This window comes from Chaetodon trifascialis, chromosome 13, assembly GCF_039877785.1.
Source record: "Chaetodon trifascialis isolate fChaTrf1 chromosome 13, fChaTrf1.hap1, whole genome shotgun sequence".
In the NCBI taxonomy this organism is placed as follows: Eukaryota; Metazoa; Chordata; class Actinopteri; order Chaetodontiformes; family Chaetodontidae; genus Chaetodon; species Chaetodon trifascialis.
The window spans coordinates 9,956,555-9,974,990 of NC_092068.1; the positions used below are offsets into that span (position 1 = coordinate 9,956,555).

The 18,436-nt window shown below is 44.0% G+C and overlaps 3 protein-coding genes across 16 annotated transcripts in view; 2 read left to right on the forward strand and 1 right to left on the reverse strand.

Moving 5' to 3' along the window:
- The window catches only part of lyst (lysosomal trafficking regulator), a 262,116-nt gene that overhangs the window by 84,920 nt on the left and 158,760 nt on the right, over positions 1-18,436 (forward strand). The window lies entirely within an intron of this gene.
- ggps1 (geranylgeranyl diphosphate synthase 1) lies at positions 1,301-14,518 on the reverse strand. The gene is made up of 4 exons (XM_070977612.1): positions 14,213-14,518; positions 11,996-12,088; positions 9,371-9,441; positions 1,301-2,929 (listed from the first exon to the last, which is right to left on the reverse strand). Exons 2-4 carry the CDS (start codon positions 12,066-12,068, stop codon positions 2,126-2,128), a joined length of 948 nt encoding a protein of 315 aa, XP_070833713.1. The 5' UTR covers positions 12,069-12,088; positions 14,213-14,518; the 3' UTR covers positions 1,301-2,125.
- arid4b (AT-rich interaction domain 4B) overlaps positions 14,946-18,436 on the forward strand; it is a 37,556-nt gene continuing 34,065 nt past the window's right edge. For 3 of the 8 annotated variants that reach the window (XM_070977230.1, XM_070977234.1, XM_070977235.1), the window contains exons 1-2: positions 14,950-15,153; positions 17,474-17,522. In XM_070977230.1, the coding sequence (XP_070833331.1) occupies positions 17,517-17,522 (6 nt within the window). In that variant the 5' untranslated portion in view covers positions 14,950-15,153; positions 17,474-17,516. Of the gene's footprint in view, positions 15,154-16,433; positions 16,738-17,473; positions 17,523-18,436 lie in introns of those variants that run through there. The other 5 variants (XM_070977237.1, XM_070977233.1, XM_070977232.1 and 2 more) reach the window with 3 other exon arrangements.

Consider the following 18,436-nt stretch of genomic DNA (forward strand, 5'->3'; position numbering starts at 1 on the left):
GTTTTCATTTCAGGCTCTTGTAGAGGAATAAAATGTGCTGCCAGTTGCTCCAATGGAGCAGCTCGGCAGCCCTACAGCGAAGGACCACAGTTGTTCTGGCATCTCCAAAAAGCAAAATGTGTGTACATCTGTCAAGCTGCACTTAAAGGGAAGCGCAATCTCTGAAAACTTCTCCCAAGTGACTCATTTTTTTAAGAATATATAATTAACTGAACACTGAAATCGGTGAAGCCGTACAAACTCAGCGCTCCTCAGCATTTTGTTGTTGCCATAAGAATATTTATGAAATATCTATTGGAGTGCTACCAAGCAACACAAATGTGTAAAGTGCAGCCCAGTGATAAATAATCCAAAGCTTGCAGAGGATGAGGGAGACAGTGAGTGAGCCATGTCGCTCTTCACACAAAACCTATTCTGTTTTGCTCTCAGAGCTCAGACGCTGTGGGTGGAGAAAATCAATCCAGTAAACCTAGAGCGCGAGACAGAGAAGAAATGAGAACTGTGAGAGGCTTTGATTACTGTGATGGACTTATGTCAGCTCTGTGAAAGCCACTTCATACGTCTCCGCTGTTTATCAAATCACAAATGCATTTGCATCACATTTTCCTGCACTTGTGGCTGCTTGGAGAGAAAATTAGCAGAGGAACCGCTCCCTACAGGTTTTCAAGAATTTGACATTTTGATGAATAGATGTTTTTTCAGAGAAGCCACAATTCAATCTGAAAGACACACAATTAACTGAATTGCAGCTGTCAAGAGCGAGAGCTCGGGTGAGTCAACAGAGCTGTCTGGGACAGATAGCCTCTGTCCAAAGAGCTGCGCTTCCTTTCAGCGCCTGAAGAAAAACTCACAACAGTATTAACAGAAGCAACAAATAATACAGGATTTAGATGACTGGTGCCTTGTATTTCAGACCCAGCTCGCATGTCCATAGCAACCGGGCTGTGTGAGCGCTCAGTCAAGGTTCCTCCAAACAAAGCACAGTACAAGCAAATTCTGTAATAACTTGAATCAGCACGCAGTTGCAGAAGTAGCTTATTATTACATATACTATGGATAATGATGGCTCAGAGTTCTGTAACGGTGGTGTGTGCAGGGTGTGTGTCCCTGGATAAGACATCAGGTCCAGTGTAGGAAGAAGCTCAGAACTACAGACACAAATACAAGTTTGATTTTCAATTACAGCTGTGTGCTCAGTAGATGGTGCTGCTAACATGTACCTGAGGAGGATGATCCCACTCTCCCCCCTTGACATTTAACATGTTCTGTTCAAGTGGAGACAAGGCCGCAGATTATCTTTAAAAGGTTTTTTTTATTCAACAGATAAGTTATCAACTGCAGCAGTGTCTACTTACAAATTTTTACTTACTTAATCGCCCTAAAAAAATATTGGAGATGTGAAGAGCTGTGTTGAATCTGAACCAGATGGAAACAGTCTGCCGATAAGCCAAAGCATCAACAGAATGTTCATATACAGCCGAGCATAAACAGCAAGAGCGCTACTTTGCATATAATGCTGGCGTGTTACGTAACAAGTAGACAGTTGCAGAGGTCTTTTCTACAGGATTGGCACTCTGGCAGCTTAATGATTAAGGATCCCCAAATCACACGACACACAATCGAGACCTCCAAGTCTTATTTTAAACAAGGATTTCAGAAAAAAAAAAACACCCAGCATTCACTCAGCCCTAGATAAACAACTTTCATTTGGTGGCAAAATATAAAAAATACATATATATATGCACTGCAGTACACGTAGAAAGGAAGGAAAAGGAAGGCTGTGACGATCCGCTGCCAGCTTCTTATTTTTCCCCTTCAGAAAAGCAAACCTAAAAGCAGAAGAAGTTAAGTTTCTATTTCAGCTGACTTCCTCCACTGACAGCACAGCTACACCTGGATACAAAACTGGCTGATGCATAATTTGTTAAGCAACACTTGAAGGATGCCATCCAGCACATGAAAGAGAGGCAACGTTTGAGGCTGCCAGCCAGAATTCAAATGTTCAAGTTAAGTGACTCCTTGTGAATGTAACATACAGGTACGTGTGTTGGGCAGAATATGTCTGCGTATTAGCAAAGGTGTGCGGAGTGTGTGTGAGTCTCGTAGCAGTCAAAGGTGGATGAGGTCAGTGGTTGTGGCTTGAGTGTGGCTCAGCGCTGGACTCTGCTGTGGCTTCGGCCTCGTGATGCATTTGGCTGAGGTGTTTGACGAGGCTCTCCAGTTGAGGGTTTCCCCCGAACTCCCTGATGAGGCGGTAGGCCTCCACTTCCAGGTCCCGCAGAGTCTGACGGGTGTAGGCGAACGAGCCCACCTTCTCCAAGTAGTCCACACAGTACCGTTTGATGTCCATGTTCTCTGTGCGCTGCCTCAGGATGTTCTGCACCTGGGTGCTCTCTGGGCGCGACCAAATGGCGTGAATGGTGGGGAACGAGAACTTGCCCTCGGTCAGGTCCTCGCAGAAGCTCTTGTTCTCGCTGTACTCGCGAGAGCTCAAGTTGGCGTAGTCGTCGCGGATCTGGAAGAAGAGGCCCAGTGTGTCCAGGAGGGGTTTCAGGTCCTGCTTCCATTCTGAGAAGAGCTGCATCAGACCGACAGCCAGGCCAAAGAGACCTCCGGTTTTCTGCAGCACCATGTTGCGGTACTCCTGCTCAGTGGGGCAGGTGTAGGTGTCCCTCCAGTGGATGTCCAGGCCCTGACCGCGGTGCAACTCCAGCAGTTGCCGGGTAAACACTCTGACAGCCTCGGGATGCTCCAGAGTCAGCACCTTCTCCAACCCCAAGAAGTAGACGTAGTTGGCCGAGTTGATGACGGAGGGAATGCCGTAGATGCTGTGGGCCACCGGGAAGCCTCGCCGCAGCTTGGAGCTGTCCTCGATGTCGTCTATGAGCAAGCTGGCGTTGTGCAGCATCTCAGTCACCTCGATGATCACCTGAACAAGACAAACGAACCTCATCATTAAACTATACGATTATGCAGAAATGAATTAATAGTTTGAGAATTATTGAGCCTGGAAAGAAACACTCAATCATATTTTCCATTTCATCGTAACAATGTTTCTGAGTTTTGCTGTATGAACTTTCAGGAGCTGTTGCGATGATGCATACGCTGAGAAAAGTTGCTTTTCCCGGCTCTTGACTACTAACACAGACAGCTCTGTTTAAATTATGCATTACATCTTGTATACAGCAGAGGGTGCCATGTCTACACTCTTGCCTTTGCTGCTCCACCGGCTACAGTCTTCATCAGCAAACAAAACAGATGTCGCTGAAACAAACCAGGTAGTCATTCAGAGGGAGTGAGTTCAGACTGCTGCTGTTTCACATTCAGATTCAGAGACTGACCACTGTCCATTTTATTAAAATTCAGGTCTTGTGACCAGGAGAGCCACAGCAGCATGATGAGCTCAGAGGAGATGTATTCACATGGTTGAGTAATTGCATGTGACACTACAGGGCTTAGCACACTTTCACCATGGCTCAGTACTTAACTTAAGCCATAAATGACAACAAGCTCCAACAGGGTAAACATTAACACACATGCGCTGCTGTGGTGAGACGACGGACACGTTCTTGTTTAGACCTTTTCACCAATATGAGGCAGCACATGTGCTGCATAGATACTTCGCTTGCTGAAATTGCAGCAGTGATTTATCACTGGAGCGCACAGCCGTAGTAAACGTCCTGCCTCCTTCAGGAAGAGCCTCAACCTGATAACAAAAAATGGCTTTGTCTCAAGACCATGTGTGACACAAAACAGCCAGAGCTGCCATCAGGTGTCTGCTGTCTTGAGCTGGCCGTGCAGCCTGCTGGAGTGCTCCGCTGATTTAAAAGACAAGTGGTGTGGCCCGGTAATGAAAGCTGTTTGCATGGGGCTGGGGGAGCACAAAGAGAGGCTCAGTGGGTCAGGCAGATGGCCAAGGCTGGGCCAGTCGAGCAGTTTATCCGCCAAACACAACCTTTCCTTCTGCAGGGTCTCAACTCTCGCTCGCCCTGCAACCTCCGTGAGCCACTTACGCGAGAGGGGGGCTGTGGGTGAAGCTACAATGAATGCACACATACGCAAACATGCTACAGGATTCAGAGGTTTGTTGCAAAAACGCTGCAGTCTCTCTGAATTACAATTCCCTGTCAGGATAAAGGGAAACAGGCACAAAATTCACATCAAAACAGCCTGAGAAAACAGCAGCAGCTATCAAACCCGAACACAAGCACCAACAATTTTCAAGTTTTGGCCTTTGAGTGTCGAGGCTCTCCAACTACTCTTTGAACTAGTCAGGCTGTCGCTGTGTGATGCTGCTGTTTAAGTGCCGAAAGCATTCACTACTCCGCAGGACTTTATTGATTATCACCGGAGGTTACTGACTCAGAAACTCACTGTTTGCCAAAGCTACAATCAGCGGTCCATTAAGAATGCAGAGGCTCCTTCACAACAAATGAGTGCACCGAGTCCAATATGTTGAGGAGAAATAACTCCGAAGCAGGCAAGTCATTTAAGTGCATGCATAAACCTGTCTCACTTACAGGGACTATAGTAGGTGCTAACCACTACAAGTACACCTGAGTCAGACTGCAGCACTGTTGAAGTCTGGCCAAGGTTTTAACATGTTCATCCCACATGATTACACAGCACGCCTACTGGATTGTGTCATTCAAACATGCTCTCTCATTCAGTCAAAACAGTGGTTTTAGTGTGCAAATATAACAAAATATGGCAGACGTCCTGCTATTTTTGCTAATCTGATCAAGAAACCACTCTTAATCTTTTAAATCATGTTGTTTGCTGATACCCTGTCCCTTCTGTTTGTCCTCATCAATTGTCTTCTATTGTTTTTGATGCTGTGTGGTGAAGCCAAAGGCAATTTTCCCCAGTGTGCGTAATGGAGCCCATAACTGGTCAACTCCTCTACAATACAGGGTTCCCTTGCAGTGTTTTACAGACAAGCAACACCTTTACTGCCATCATAAAGAATTGATACTTTTAGGAAATAAAACATTAGCATTTAAGTAAAAGAGCAGAGGAGCCATTTCGGCAAAGGTCATATATTCAATGAGTGTGGCAACTGTTCAGTCTGTCATCCATTAACTGTGTTGATCTTCAGATGAGATGTGTCAGGATCTGTCTGGTTCACTACTGCAGCCAGACTCTTTCCTGGGGAAAACGCTACAGTGCAAATGTATTACAGATGTACCGTCTGGCCTGATCCAGCCTCTAATGCAATATAATCTGCTGTTGTCACAGCTTATCTGCTCCATGTAACGATAACCCTCTGACACATTACAGGTTGTATCTCGAAATTTGACCTGTTTAAAAAGAGATAATTTTTATTATTATATCACTCAGCATTCATGAGTAGCTGCTTAGGCTTACAACAGTATGAAAATATCACTATAACACTATTATTATTATTATTATTATTATATTATTAGTATTATTATTAACAATATCCGTTAAAGTGTCAAAGACCAGGAACACAGCTGAAGGCCACAAGGCAACTGATGTGTGTACAGGGGGAATTTCCCAAACCTCCACAAGCTGTGCTGTACTACACTGTAGAGGAGCACATATGGGGGCCTGATAAAAAATTCATTGCCAAATGAATGAGACAGTGTGCCACTGTCGCTGCCTCCATCTATCTGAAGGCACGGTTGTTTCCATGGTGGCGACTTCTTGGCAGCAGTGTGCTAATGATGACGAGAGGAGTCTGTATGTTGGGTTCAGCAGGAGTTTACAGAGCTACTACACACACAGAACGAGTGTGTGTGTGTGGGGGAGTCATATGGGGAGATAACTGCCCGATGTACCGTGACAAGGAAACTGTGCTGAAGTGGAATCATCAGGAGAACAAGAGATCTGCCTCCAATCTGACATGTATAGTTTAATCTCAAAAACCGATCAGTCAAACTCAAAACTCTCAGGCTAACGTGTCATCACAGCCTCCAGGTGCATATACGCTCCTGCCTTGAAAATGTCAGCGCTCCAGTCAAGAAACAGCAGCGCGTGACGTGGAAACATTCAAAAATGCCACTTTGAATGCTGAGTCAATCCTCTGATTCCAAGACACACAACCCGCCGTAACAGCAGTGCGAAAGCTGGAATTAAATACATCTCTACTGATGCAGCGTGTGAGATGTTGTAGCAGGAGGAGGGCTGACATGACAGCACTGATCTATAATATTCCTGAGAAGAGACTGACAACTTTATTACTCTCTCGCACACATGCACCTATTTTTCTCATTGAGGCTTTTATCGTGCAGTGGAAGATGAAATGACCGCAGGAGACAACAGTGCCACCTCTGAGCTTCGCTGCAGAAGCAGGATTCCTCTGTTTGGGGGAGGGTTTATAAAACATTCAGGACAAAGGGAGACCTGTTGAACAGCAAACCTAATGAGACCTGACAAGCTCAACACTTCGCATTCTGCAGAGGCATGTAGATTCAGAACAACGCAGATTAGTCTCCATATCTTCATTGCTGGACACAGGACCAGTATTCAGCCGTAACAATGCTAATGCTCTCAGTATAATAAGGTCGATGGCCTGATCTCCCTAAGCGGACAGTGGGGAGGGTCCTGCTCAATAAAACCAATAAATCCTAAATGGCGAGTCTGAAATTAATCGGAGGAAAAGCAGTAATGCCTATCAGCCCGCTATCTGTGTATGTGCTTCAATATGTCCGTTGCAATCTAATCAGCCAGCATTCAACAAGATGTTACAGCACTGTAATGGATGAGTGGAGGCGTAGGTTTGCCTGCTACTTGAATCATGCTAATCCTTTGCTCACAGAGGTGATCAGGGACACAAGAAGCTGAAGAAGCAGTAGCCTCTCACTGGAGATTAATGTGGGTGCAGTATGTCTTTAACTACACAAACAGTCCTCAAATGCTGCCAAATATTTCCTTCTCACTCTCATTCTCTGCCCCGTCAGGAACAGACTGTACAGTAAACCAGTTAGCTGCCATGACCTACCCGTTTTCATTTCAAAAGCATAAACCAACACTGATTTTATGGCATTCTTTCACTTCACTTTCAAAATAAAGTGTTACATGTATTTTATCACGTGGCATTAGCATACAGTAAGCAAACTGTCCAGCCAAGCCACATTCAGGGAAACGCCTGGATTCGAAACAACTATTGCAACTGATATCATCTCCATTGCAGTCATCAGAACTTCTGTTTTCCATCCAACTTTTCAGAAAAATCCAGTGTGACGAGGGAAAAAACACAATGCTTTACAGTCTGGGATTTCATTTTGCAGCACTTTGCTTGACAACAGCTCACCTGCAATCAGTTAAAGTGCTTTGTGAATAGAATTTAAAGACCATCTCAACTCGCAGAGGACTCATCCTTGTTAGAAACTCCATTTGAATAGATTTTTGTTCTTTTCAGATGATGTAGAGGAATATTAAGAGGAGAAGGCAAGGTGGCAGATGACAGACAGAAATCTGACTATTTGGTCTTATTCAGCCAATCGTCTGAGTAATAGCAGTAGTAGTATGAGTAGTATGAGTATAGGAGTAGTAGGAGGGTTGGATGCCACATAACCAGCATGCATACAAAGCCATAAAGACAAAGATGTGGCCTGAATGTGAGGAAACAGAAGCTGATATGCATGAAAATGCGGTGACGTGAATGCAGTGCACACTGCGCATCATTTGCACCTGTTGTCAGGCACAATCCCAACACAAAACTAGACAGACATGTTGAACTGTCAACACATACGGATATGGACACTAACAGCCAAACACAAACCACAGCCTGAGCAAAAACCATCATGACCGGACCTGAAAGCAACCTGCAACTCTTGAAGATTTAAAAGCAGAAGTGAAAGAACGAGGAAAACCTAGAATCTGTTTCACGTCAAAATGCTGCTAACTGTTATGAAAATGGTAGAAATACAGTTTTAGTGGGCAGGTTTCCCTTCCCTTCTGCATGGAAACTTCATGTGAAAGCTTTTGATGACTATTATGTTTCTGCTGTGTCGCACTTTTGTTTGTATTGCAGCCAACAATAGCTACTTAGCCGACACTGTTTTACTTTCATTTTGTTTTGTGTTCTTTTAAACGTAACTTTGAGAAGTGCTCTTTGTAATTATATTAAATGAAGTTATTTTGAACGCACCACCACTGAGCAACTCGAAATCCCTGAGTCATGAGTAGATATGAAACAGTAGATGCAACGGGAAGTGCCTTTTCAACATGAACAATAGAGAGCAAAGAGTGCGAGTGTTATGAACAAATCGACAGTGGGGAGGACTTCATCAGTGCCACAGTTTGAATGATACTTTGTGATTTAGGTACACATATTTAATTCATTTCAAGCTGCATTTGTATGCAAAACGGTCTTCCATTATTCTTTATAAAAAGGGCTCGGCTGTGGATTGTGCTAAGACAATGAAGAAATATGAACAGAGCATAAGATGCCCTGATCTGACACAGCTTGGTACCGTTAGTCACATCGACCGTAATCTTAACCCACAAAGTCACCAATGAGCGCAGTTGTTCCTCCAGCTGGCTGAAAAGCCATTCACCAGAGCTACACCAGACCTTCCTCAATTGCTCCAAAGGATGTGTGAAGAGGACAGCAATTCAGGGGTCTGGTAATGGGCTACTAGGCTGAGCCTTAAAGCAGTAAACCTCACAATCATCTCTTAAACAGTTTGACAAACGAATCACTCTATCAACCAGCTCTGCAGCTTTTTGGCCTTTTTTATCCTCTTTCTTTGTTTCTAGGGCCCACCCTTTACTGTGTGGCTCAGTCTCACTTCAGTCTTAAACTTGTTTGCAACAGCCACAAGTAGCCATTTTCAGAAGGGGGGGGGGGGGGGGGGGGGGGGGGTCTGATAAACCCACTTTGAATAACCAAACCACAGACAAACAATGAAGGCAGTCAAACGTCCAGCAAGACAGAAACATAACTCAGATCGGATGATAATGTTGGTCCATGTCTGCTGGATGCTCAACTGTTCTTACTCAAGCTCCACCACCTTCATGAGGAAAAAAATGCATCCAACATCAACAATTCATGAAATCAGCACTAAGGAAAAGCTGCAATTTTCAACCAACATATGAAACAAATATAGAAGAGGTTTGTTTCTGAAAGCATCGCTCCAGCCTTTTCATTTCATTCCACTTGATCCTCGGCTGCATTAAGAAGCTCCTGTAATCAATCATGGATGCTCTGCGCTCTACATCCTGGCTTTACATTTACATTCAGTTTGGAACAACCCAGCTGACAGAACACTCTGGCTGCATTACAAAATAAATTGCCTATTCGGAATGAGCGCGCCATCGTTTCACCTTCGTGGGCCCATCTGCAACAATAAACATCAGACAACCCTGAATGTTAAGAGGCTTGAAATGGCTGATTTCTCACCTGCAGTTTGTCCTCTGGAACATTAAGCCAGTGGTTAAACGCTTGGGATAGTTTCGTCCTCACTTGCTTTCCTGAGAAGAGAGCAGAAAACAATTGTTTTAATAGTCAAAAACGTACGTACTTTAGTATACAAAGGAAAAGGCAAAGATAAGCCTAAATTGCATCCTTCACAATGAATACCGGTGCAAATCATCAGCTCACTCTACACTGAAAAATGGGGCGTTATCGCTCAGGCTTTGCTGACACTAGTATTTTTTTTCTTTGAATCCTTTTGTCGCTGATACTTGAGAATGAACACTTTGTGGAGGTCTATGGCGACACAGCTGGTGGGTGGTAGCTACATTTTCCCAGAGAAACTGAACTTAAGTTCTCAACCTTTTTCGGGCCAGCGCCCCCGACTCATTTATACAGGTCCCTTACTGACCCTAATCAAACAAAACATAGGCTAACTGTCCTCCCTGAATCATAATTTTGTATATTTTTTCTGTTAAATCACTAAAAAGTCTATACACTAAGTTGATTGGGAGCTGGTGTACTTGGTCACGGCCTTTGTTCCCTCTGACATAGTGTGCTTGGATCGCTCTCTGGGCAGCAGCAGTCGTCTGGATCTCTCTGGAGGTGAAGTTGGAGCGCTCTTTGCAGTGAGCTTTTAGGTGGCTTTAGATACGACTTTCTTTGAGCCCTTCTAACTGTTTAAGAAGCTGCAGAGAAGAATTTCTGCTACATAACCTCCCCCGTCTCTGCTGGAATTAAGCCGGTTGACGGTGTAGCCGTGACTCAGCTTGTCAGGTGGCAGGTGTCTGGTTTTAGAGTGGCGTTATATTGTGTGTCTGAATGCTAGAAGCTAAGGTGACGTCACATGAAGTCCAACGGTGGAATATCCCTCTTTGAAAATGAGTGAGGCGATAACAGTGTTCACTGTGTGTCCTCGGCTTTAAGAGGAAGAAAGCTTGTTAAATTTCCTCCACGGGGAGTGCAAAGGAAGATAGCATCCATTTTCCTGCACTGACACAGTAAATGGCATGTTGATGAAATTTTAGAGAAGATTCGACCCCACATTAACGTTGCCCTTTCACAAAGATTGCTTTCAGCGCCCCTCAATGTTCTCTTAGCTCGCACTGGGGGGTGGCACCACCCCCACTGACAAACACTTTTAGAACTCGTATCGTATTGTGATAACTTCAGCCAGTATAACCAGGTAAACATGATACTGATCACATCCTCACTGTTATAAACACAGCTTTACAACAAGACCAGAAAACACCAGCATGGCACACAATTTGAAATATCTCATTCCATCCTATCACACGCAGTTATCAACACCATGAACATCAACTCTGTTCTTTCTTTTTCTACTGGAGAGCTAATTCAGAGTTAAGCTTGCCGAGGCACACAGCTCTGTTTAGGCAACAGCGGAGGTGGGACGTGACCTGGCTACAGGAACTGTCAACTGTCAGGAAGTCAAAGAAGAAAAGTCGTCCAGCTGCTCTAAGTTAAGCACAGGAAGTTTTCTGTTGTTCACAGACACAAGTTTAAGGGGAGTATATCTTTGACCTGACTGGGTTTTGTTCTAAAGCCATTTCCCGCTGAGCGCTCACGTCCACAATCTAAATAGTGACATGGATGAGTACAATTGCCAAAACTATGACAGAAAACTCTCTTTTAAGGAAAATGTCTGTGGCAAGACTTTAAAATAATCTTATTTCATGAGCCTGAATGACACAGCGGCACCGCAACAAAGGAAAACACCCAAACTAACTGAGACCCCTGGGACTTGTCCTATTTCCCCAAATAAAATTCTGATGTCAGGTCAGTCACTTCTCCACTGACAAAAAGTGACCAATCAAAACTGAACAAACAAATAATGTCTGCCTCCTCAACAGCTGCACATGAGCTCTCTATCAAGAGAAATTAGACTCCAGAAAACTGGGTTGTGAAACATTTCCAGAAGAACGCACAGCTTGCTGACTTCTGGGCATTAAAATTGTAATTTCTCAAACTGTTCTGTTTTATTCCCGTTTGGAGTCATCGTTTATAAAGACAGCCTCAAATATGAGTAGATGTTATCACACAAATCTGCTCATGTTCAAACGTCCGTCTACTGTTTTTGTAGTGAAATGTTTAAATGAAAAGCATCATCATTTAGACCAGGACAAAACAACATCTTTGACGTGGTGAGACCATATGCTGCTGCCAAAATGCAGATTTGAAATTTAGGCACCAATAAGTCAGATGACACAATTGTGTTCCACGTGCACCATGTAAAACAAAGTCGACCGTAACATGCATGCACTTACATGAAATTAGGCAACACCTTGTAATAATACAAAGCTGGGTGTTAGCATTGACCAAGAACTTGCAACACATCTCCATTCATGTTGTGCTTCATGGTGAATGTTTTCTGTGATTATGTCTGCTGTGTGCACACTGGAGCCTTTCATCACATTCCTCATTTAAGGCATCTTGCTGATGCTATGATCCAGTGTGGCTAACAAGATGTGAGCGGGTCAGGGCTCAGTGTAGCTCTAAGCTCCACACATGGCTTTAGATGACCTTTCAGCTGTGTGTCTGTATGTCCCCACCTCTCCCACCACTCTGCAGCCAGTGACATGGAAAAAGACTCACCTGGCAACTGCAACAGGTACTTGTATGGCTCTAGCAGAATTCGCTCAGAGGCGGCTTGCGAGTCACTGTCCATTGCTTCAAGTTTACACAAATCTAAACGGGAGGACAAAAAGACAAAAAAAGTAAGGAAAACCAAAACGCAACATTTTTGCTGAAAAAAAAATGAGCAGCCTCGAGGGTGTTTGGGATGTGGGAGGCAATTTGTTTAGAGAAATGAAGACAGAAGCGAACGCCATGTTGATATTTTTGAACGAAAAGATTTCTCTTTTAAAGCAGAAAACAACAATTTTCCAAGTGCTAATCTCTCAAGACTGAACTGACAACAAAGATCAATACAGACACAACACACAAGAAATACAATTTGCACTTCACTTAACGTCTTCAAGTGGTATTGTTTATCTGTAATCTCATGACAGTAAACAGTTACTTTCCAAAAAACAATTCAGACATCCACTCTCTAAACTAAGAGATGATTACTTTGGAGATTTGATAACTACAGGTGGCTTTCTGAACTGGTGTCGCAGCAGTTTCAAACCACAGAAGTCCGTCATCCCTCGAGCCTGTTGTTTAAATGGGAGCTGGTTTAGAGAAATGATAGTGATATCACTGAGCCCTCAAAGCCAAAAGGCTTGGTGCAAGTCCACAAGCTGGTGAAGATGTGTAAAATTATAATGACTGAATGCTTGTGGTGTGTTCTTGTTACCTAGAGGCTGGCTATTTACTGACAGATCAGGGAGCCAGTGTTGAGTAGAGCCGCGGTTGAAGAGACTGCAGAAAGGAGCGTGTTGACATGACAAAAACTATGTCCGACTCAAAAGCCATCTTGGTGTCACTTACATCAGATATGACACTGCACAATGCTGCGACACACTTAGCGGCATAACACATGGGAACTGTGCGGATATCATACTTTCACCCACTCATTGCATTCTCCTTTTAAACAGGCACATAATTGAGACACAGGAAGTGCAAAAGTCACATGCTTGTAAAGCTTTATATTAGGCTTGCTCTCATTCATCTAAAGCAAGCAAGAAAATGGTAGGTTTCAACAAATGAGATGAAATATTTTCATGATGTCATGCACGTCTGCGACACGTGCAGGGCCATAAAATCCCCATGTGCATGATGACACACTTAGCACATGATTGGGTAGTTGAAAACAAGCACATTACTGGTGAATCACTGAAACTGGTGACGAGTCATGTAGCAGTAAAAAATAGAAAAGCTCGGCCGTCTGTGGCAGCTAGCTCACCAAAAAATTACTTATGCCTTACATGAGACGGCACTTTAGGTTCAGTTTCAAAGATTAAATCTATTCAGTCACATCATGAAGATCTATAAACCAATACACCTAAACATAAAGTTTGAAATTTTTATCTTGAGAATAATATAAGCAAACTAAATTCTGTTGAAAAGGAATCAATTCACTGCAGCTCTGCTTCTGACACTGATGCACTGCCTCACAGCGACTCATTAAATTATCAGACTGCCATGAACGTTTCTATCAAATAACACAATGCTGCATTCCATTTCCACCAAGAGACGGTGCAGTATTATATCTGACAGAGCTGATCTCTTGTCAAATAATATTATTTACAGAGTCGTCATTGATTTTGAAAAGCTGACACAGCCTTGCATGTAGCTGGAGAGAATAAGTATAAATGCATTATTGAAGACAGCTCTGAAATAAACTTAAGTGGTAATTGGAAGGCAGTATAAATCCACAACTTAAATTGACAGTTAACATTATTTGGATTGATGTAGAAACAAACGTAATGAATTCGCATTTTTCTCTCATCTGGTCTGCATCAAGAGCCTAACTACTGAAATAATCAAAACCTAGGTTAATTTCTCATTAGACATGCCAATTTGACTTTTAGACACAGCCACTAGATCAATTAAATCTGTTCCAGACATAGACTTTGAAACTGTGTGTTACAGATTCAACCAAAAAAACAAAATAGAGAGTTTTAAAAGAATCATTATTTTTTTATTAAGTTTTTGAAAAGAGAAGTTAAAGTTTTGCACTCAAGTTTTCTCATCACGTAGACAATGTGCATCCCTTAAATTTCCCCTTCTCTTCAAATAATAAACACGATATTAAATACTTCAAAGCTGCAGGGACCAATATGACATACACACATCACATCTTACAAACTCAAAAGCTATTGTGAAAGCTTCCTTCGGGTCCCCTCCAGTGTTTTTAACTCCACCCACCTCGGCTGCTGTCTGTCAGTCTGCTGACTGGCCGGTCCCGTTTTCCTGTTAGCCAGACTGCTAGTTAGTTAGCATTAGCAGGCTAACATAAACGCGCCGGTATGCCACAGTTCACCATTTCTTTCTTTCTTTCTTTTTCAAAATAAAATCCTCCACTTCGACGCTGGTCGACTAAGGCACACGATATAAATGCCACATCCACACTTTCACATCATTTTTAGGTCCGTGTGTTAGTGGCTAATTCACCACGAGCTAAGCTACGCTAGTGGTATCAACGTTACGCATTATACATACAGTTTTCAAGACAAGCTAGAGTTGATGAGCTACCTATATATGCTTCGACTGCGTTACAGAGCAGGCGCAGAGTAGGTGGGGAATGTAACATGGGTGCCTCTCACATTGTGTATTGCAATTCTATTGCTACATTTGCCGGTAAAGCTTCCGTCCTTTAACTTAATCGGACAAATGCATCCCCGTGTTGTCGGGGCAAGTCTGTAATACAAATCGAACACACACATGTTCCAACATTGGGTGTTGTAGTTTTTCAGTGTTTTTCCTCTCTGTATTGTGAGAACCACCCAGTAGGATTACTTCTTACGCCTGGCCATGGATATTTTTCTCCTCCATCAGCCAATCACGTGCTGCTAAGGTGTTTCTCTTCACTGTGCCATCCAATGGAGGGGCGAGGCGGGTTCAGTAAACCCGTCAATCATTCTCAGGAGGCGGGGCAAAGGATCATAGAAAGAGCTAGGCTAGAGGAGCTACTCAACAAGGCAAACAGCAGTGCTCTGCAAAAACGACTTTTACCCATCCGCATCCAACATCAACTGGGGGCCAACGGACGACATTAAAACCCGTCAGATTTTTCACATAAATGTTCCTATGGATTACTAATACACTTCCGTCGAAAAACATAAGTGTTTCTCAACTTGACAGCCTAGGTAAGCCTGCTTTTGTTCGGCCAAGCCATCGCTATTTTGATTATTTTACTAACGTTAGCTTGCTTCCCTGCTGCTACCAAGCCAACCTTGACGTTAGCTAACTTGTTAATTAACGCTGTGGTGTATTTAGGGGGATTTTATGGAATGAATGAATTAGGCGACTGTACAGCAAAAAGCTGACGATCGAGAATACAGAAAAAAAAAACTTGGGTCAGCTCGATAACAAAGTTATGCTGTAGCCAGCCAAATTAAGCTGATGAGCACAGTGAAAGGTTATGCTACTCCGGGGTGGAATAGTTTGAAGCCTGCTGGACAGGCACCGGAGTGTTGTGTTGTTGAGCGGAGGAATCCTCGGAGAGGTTGTCGTCGAGCTGCGCTTGTCATGATGTTCCCTAATAGCCGTCAAAAGTGAGATTACACGAAGCCAGCGGCGCCCTGTATGTGCTTGACATCGCTACACGATGTGATTTGTCGACCAGCGACTAAACGGTGTCATTTAACAGGTAAATTGCATTGTCAGGCTTTTCTTTTGTGACCCCCGTATCGTTAGCTTCTCCCGGTTGACTTGTCCAGTGTCGGTTGGACCAGATCAGCTACCTTGTATCAAGGAGCTCACCCGTTTGATCAGTTGTGGCTATATTCCCAGATGCGAGGTGGACTATTTTTCCCTCTGCTACAGAGGACTTGTGTTATTCTCTATGCTGTGTGTGCGTGACCAGTATTTTGCACATTTCCTTAACTGGCAACATCACCGCTGACAAAACTGACTGGGCAGGGTTCATCACTGAGGAGGTTTAGATGGGCTCGACGGGCTTTAGTTAATCACAGTACCGGGCTTTAGGACGGGAGAAAAGGCGGCCGAGGCTCGGACTGTGTGTGTGTGTGTGTGTGTGTGTGTGTGTGTGTGTGTGTGTGTGTGTGTGTGTGTGTGTGTGTGTGTGTGTGTGTGTGTGTTGTATATGTGTGTGTGTGTGTGTGCATTATTGTTGGCGGTGGTCAATCACTCACTTGCAGCGGCTGGTCTAGCAAATTGTCTGGGGCGGATGACATTGTATCCTCCGCGATCATTCACCGCCACAAATGAGGGCTGCGACCTTGGCTTCTGTTATTACAATAAAAATTGCTGGAGGTATTAATGTCGCCGCTACAAGTCTTCCCCGAGCTTGACCTTGTTGCGAACCGTTTCGTCGACTTGTTTCTTTGTCAGAAGCAGCCTCACTCATCGTTACTCAGTGAGCAGTCAGCGAAACGCCAGACCAGTCGATAAAGAGAACATTTTGTGAAGAAACAAAGTGACTTCTAACAGGGCTGCACGGCCGATCCGCACTTTGTTCAACTCAACGCTGTTATTGCGATCGGCTTTAATGACATCTGTGTAAAAGTCTGGTTTGGTGGCCGTGTCGCCTGCACATAATCAGTGTTATTATCGCTCTCTCTTTGCTGTCGAGCGTACTCTCCGCAGAGAGCAGCGCACCGAGACAAGGGATAGAAGCGAAAACGAAAATGAACGGTGTCGGGGCAGTTTTTTCCGGTAAAAAGACGAGAGATTCGTCTCCGGGAGAGAAAAGGCTCGAACGGGGGCAGGTGAATTGCGACCACCGTTCCCGCAATTTCCAGTGTTTGGGCGCTCAAGTGTTCTCCTTTTTAGCCGACTGTCAGCTACAGAAATGGCGTCATCCTCTGCTGTAGTGTTGGTACAGTCAGTGCAGTGCAGACAGCAGGCGCACCACGCTGCCGTACTCAAAGAGCCGAGCACCGTGCGGCGTTCACTGTACCTATCGCTTCGTCCCAAACCTCTTCATTACCCGTGCATTTGTGTAGCCCCACGGAGGGGGTCGTGGCTGTGATCGGCGACTAGTTATTTTGTGTTTGCTCGCCCTTCGTAGCCACAAGCCAAGTGTGACTGCTGACTGACTGACTACAGCGCACTGGGCATTACATAAACGGCTTTAAGGGCTCTGCGAATGAGAGTGATCAGCCCTGCCACGGTTTACTTTGCAACACAGATATTTTTGGGAATGTGGCTCGAACACTCACACAAACGCACACCATTAGTCTCTTATATTAGTTGGGATTATTTAAACTTTTCCGAAATCAATTGCAGCCTCAATTCCGATTGAACCCCCTTAAATCCCCAGAAGCAGCAGTGTGTTTTTCTAAGCGTTGTGAAAGTGTGTGTCTGCCGCCCAGCTTTTTTCATGGCACCCAGCAGTGTGGCAGAACAAGTGATGTCATCATAACATAACCGTGTCTTGTTGTGGCAGACTGAAGTTGGCAGTGTCTGTAATGCCTAACAGCTTCTCCAACCTTTGTTTTGCAGCCTCGGATTCGTCACACTGGTCACCTAGAGGACTCATAGAGAGATGAAGGTACGTTCATTCATTTTTCTTGCATGCGTTTAATGCCACGTTTTATGCCACGGGGGAAACTCAGTTAGATCACTGCTTCTTCTGCATCACCACCAGCCTTTGCTCAGGTTCATTTAACTACTGTATAAACATGCCCTACCCAGGCGAGTCAAAGAGAAGATGTTAAGTGTAATATCAATATTTCCCGTGCATAGCCTCATTCCTTTGTTCTCATGAGTAAGGCTGGGGTGAACTTTTACTAAATGTCAATTTTGGTCTTGTTCAAACATGGGCAAGCAATTGCCTTGGACATAGGCCAAAGCAATACATTTATTTGATAAGCATGATATTGAGTTTCCAGTGGCGTCAGCTGAATTTGCAAACACAAATTGGGGTCTGATATTTTGACGTTATGCTTTGTTATGCCATGTTATTGAATTACATGCTGAGATAGTGCCTGGACATGTGGTGATATATGTGGATTTGATTTTAAAAACTGCCTTTATAGACAGTGTCTAACCTAAATCCATGCTAAAGCTGTTGGTGCATAATAGTACAGTAATAGCAGAATCAATGAGCTGTGAAGTTTACAACACATTCAAAGCTCTGCCATTGTTTTCTCCAGCCCCATTCAGTTGTGAAAAACCACAATTGTCATTGTATGGGAACTTGTACTTTCAATGGATCATATCTGTGGCAGGTGTCATGTTGTGTCCTGTCATTTGTTGCCATGTGAGCCATGTGTGGCGTCACAACCCACAGAGGTCTTTCACTGTTAAGTTAATTGGTATGACGTGCAGAAACTTTGGCAAGCAACAGTCTGCATTTTTAGCTCTGCTTTATGTGCAACACATAATATATAGTGTGACGGGATCACAGGGAAAGAATAAGGCAAGTAGAAGGTGTGAGCACTGCGATAAACTTTGTGATCGGCG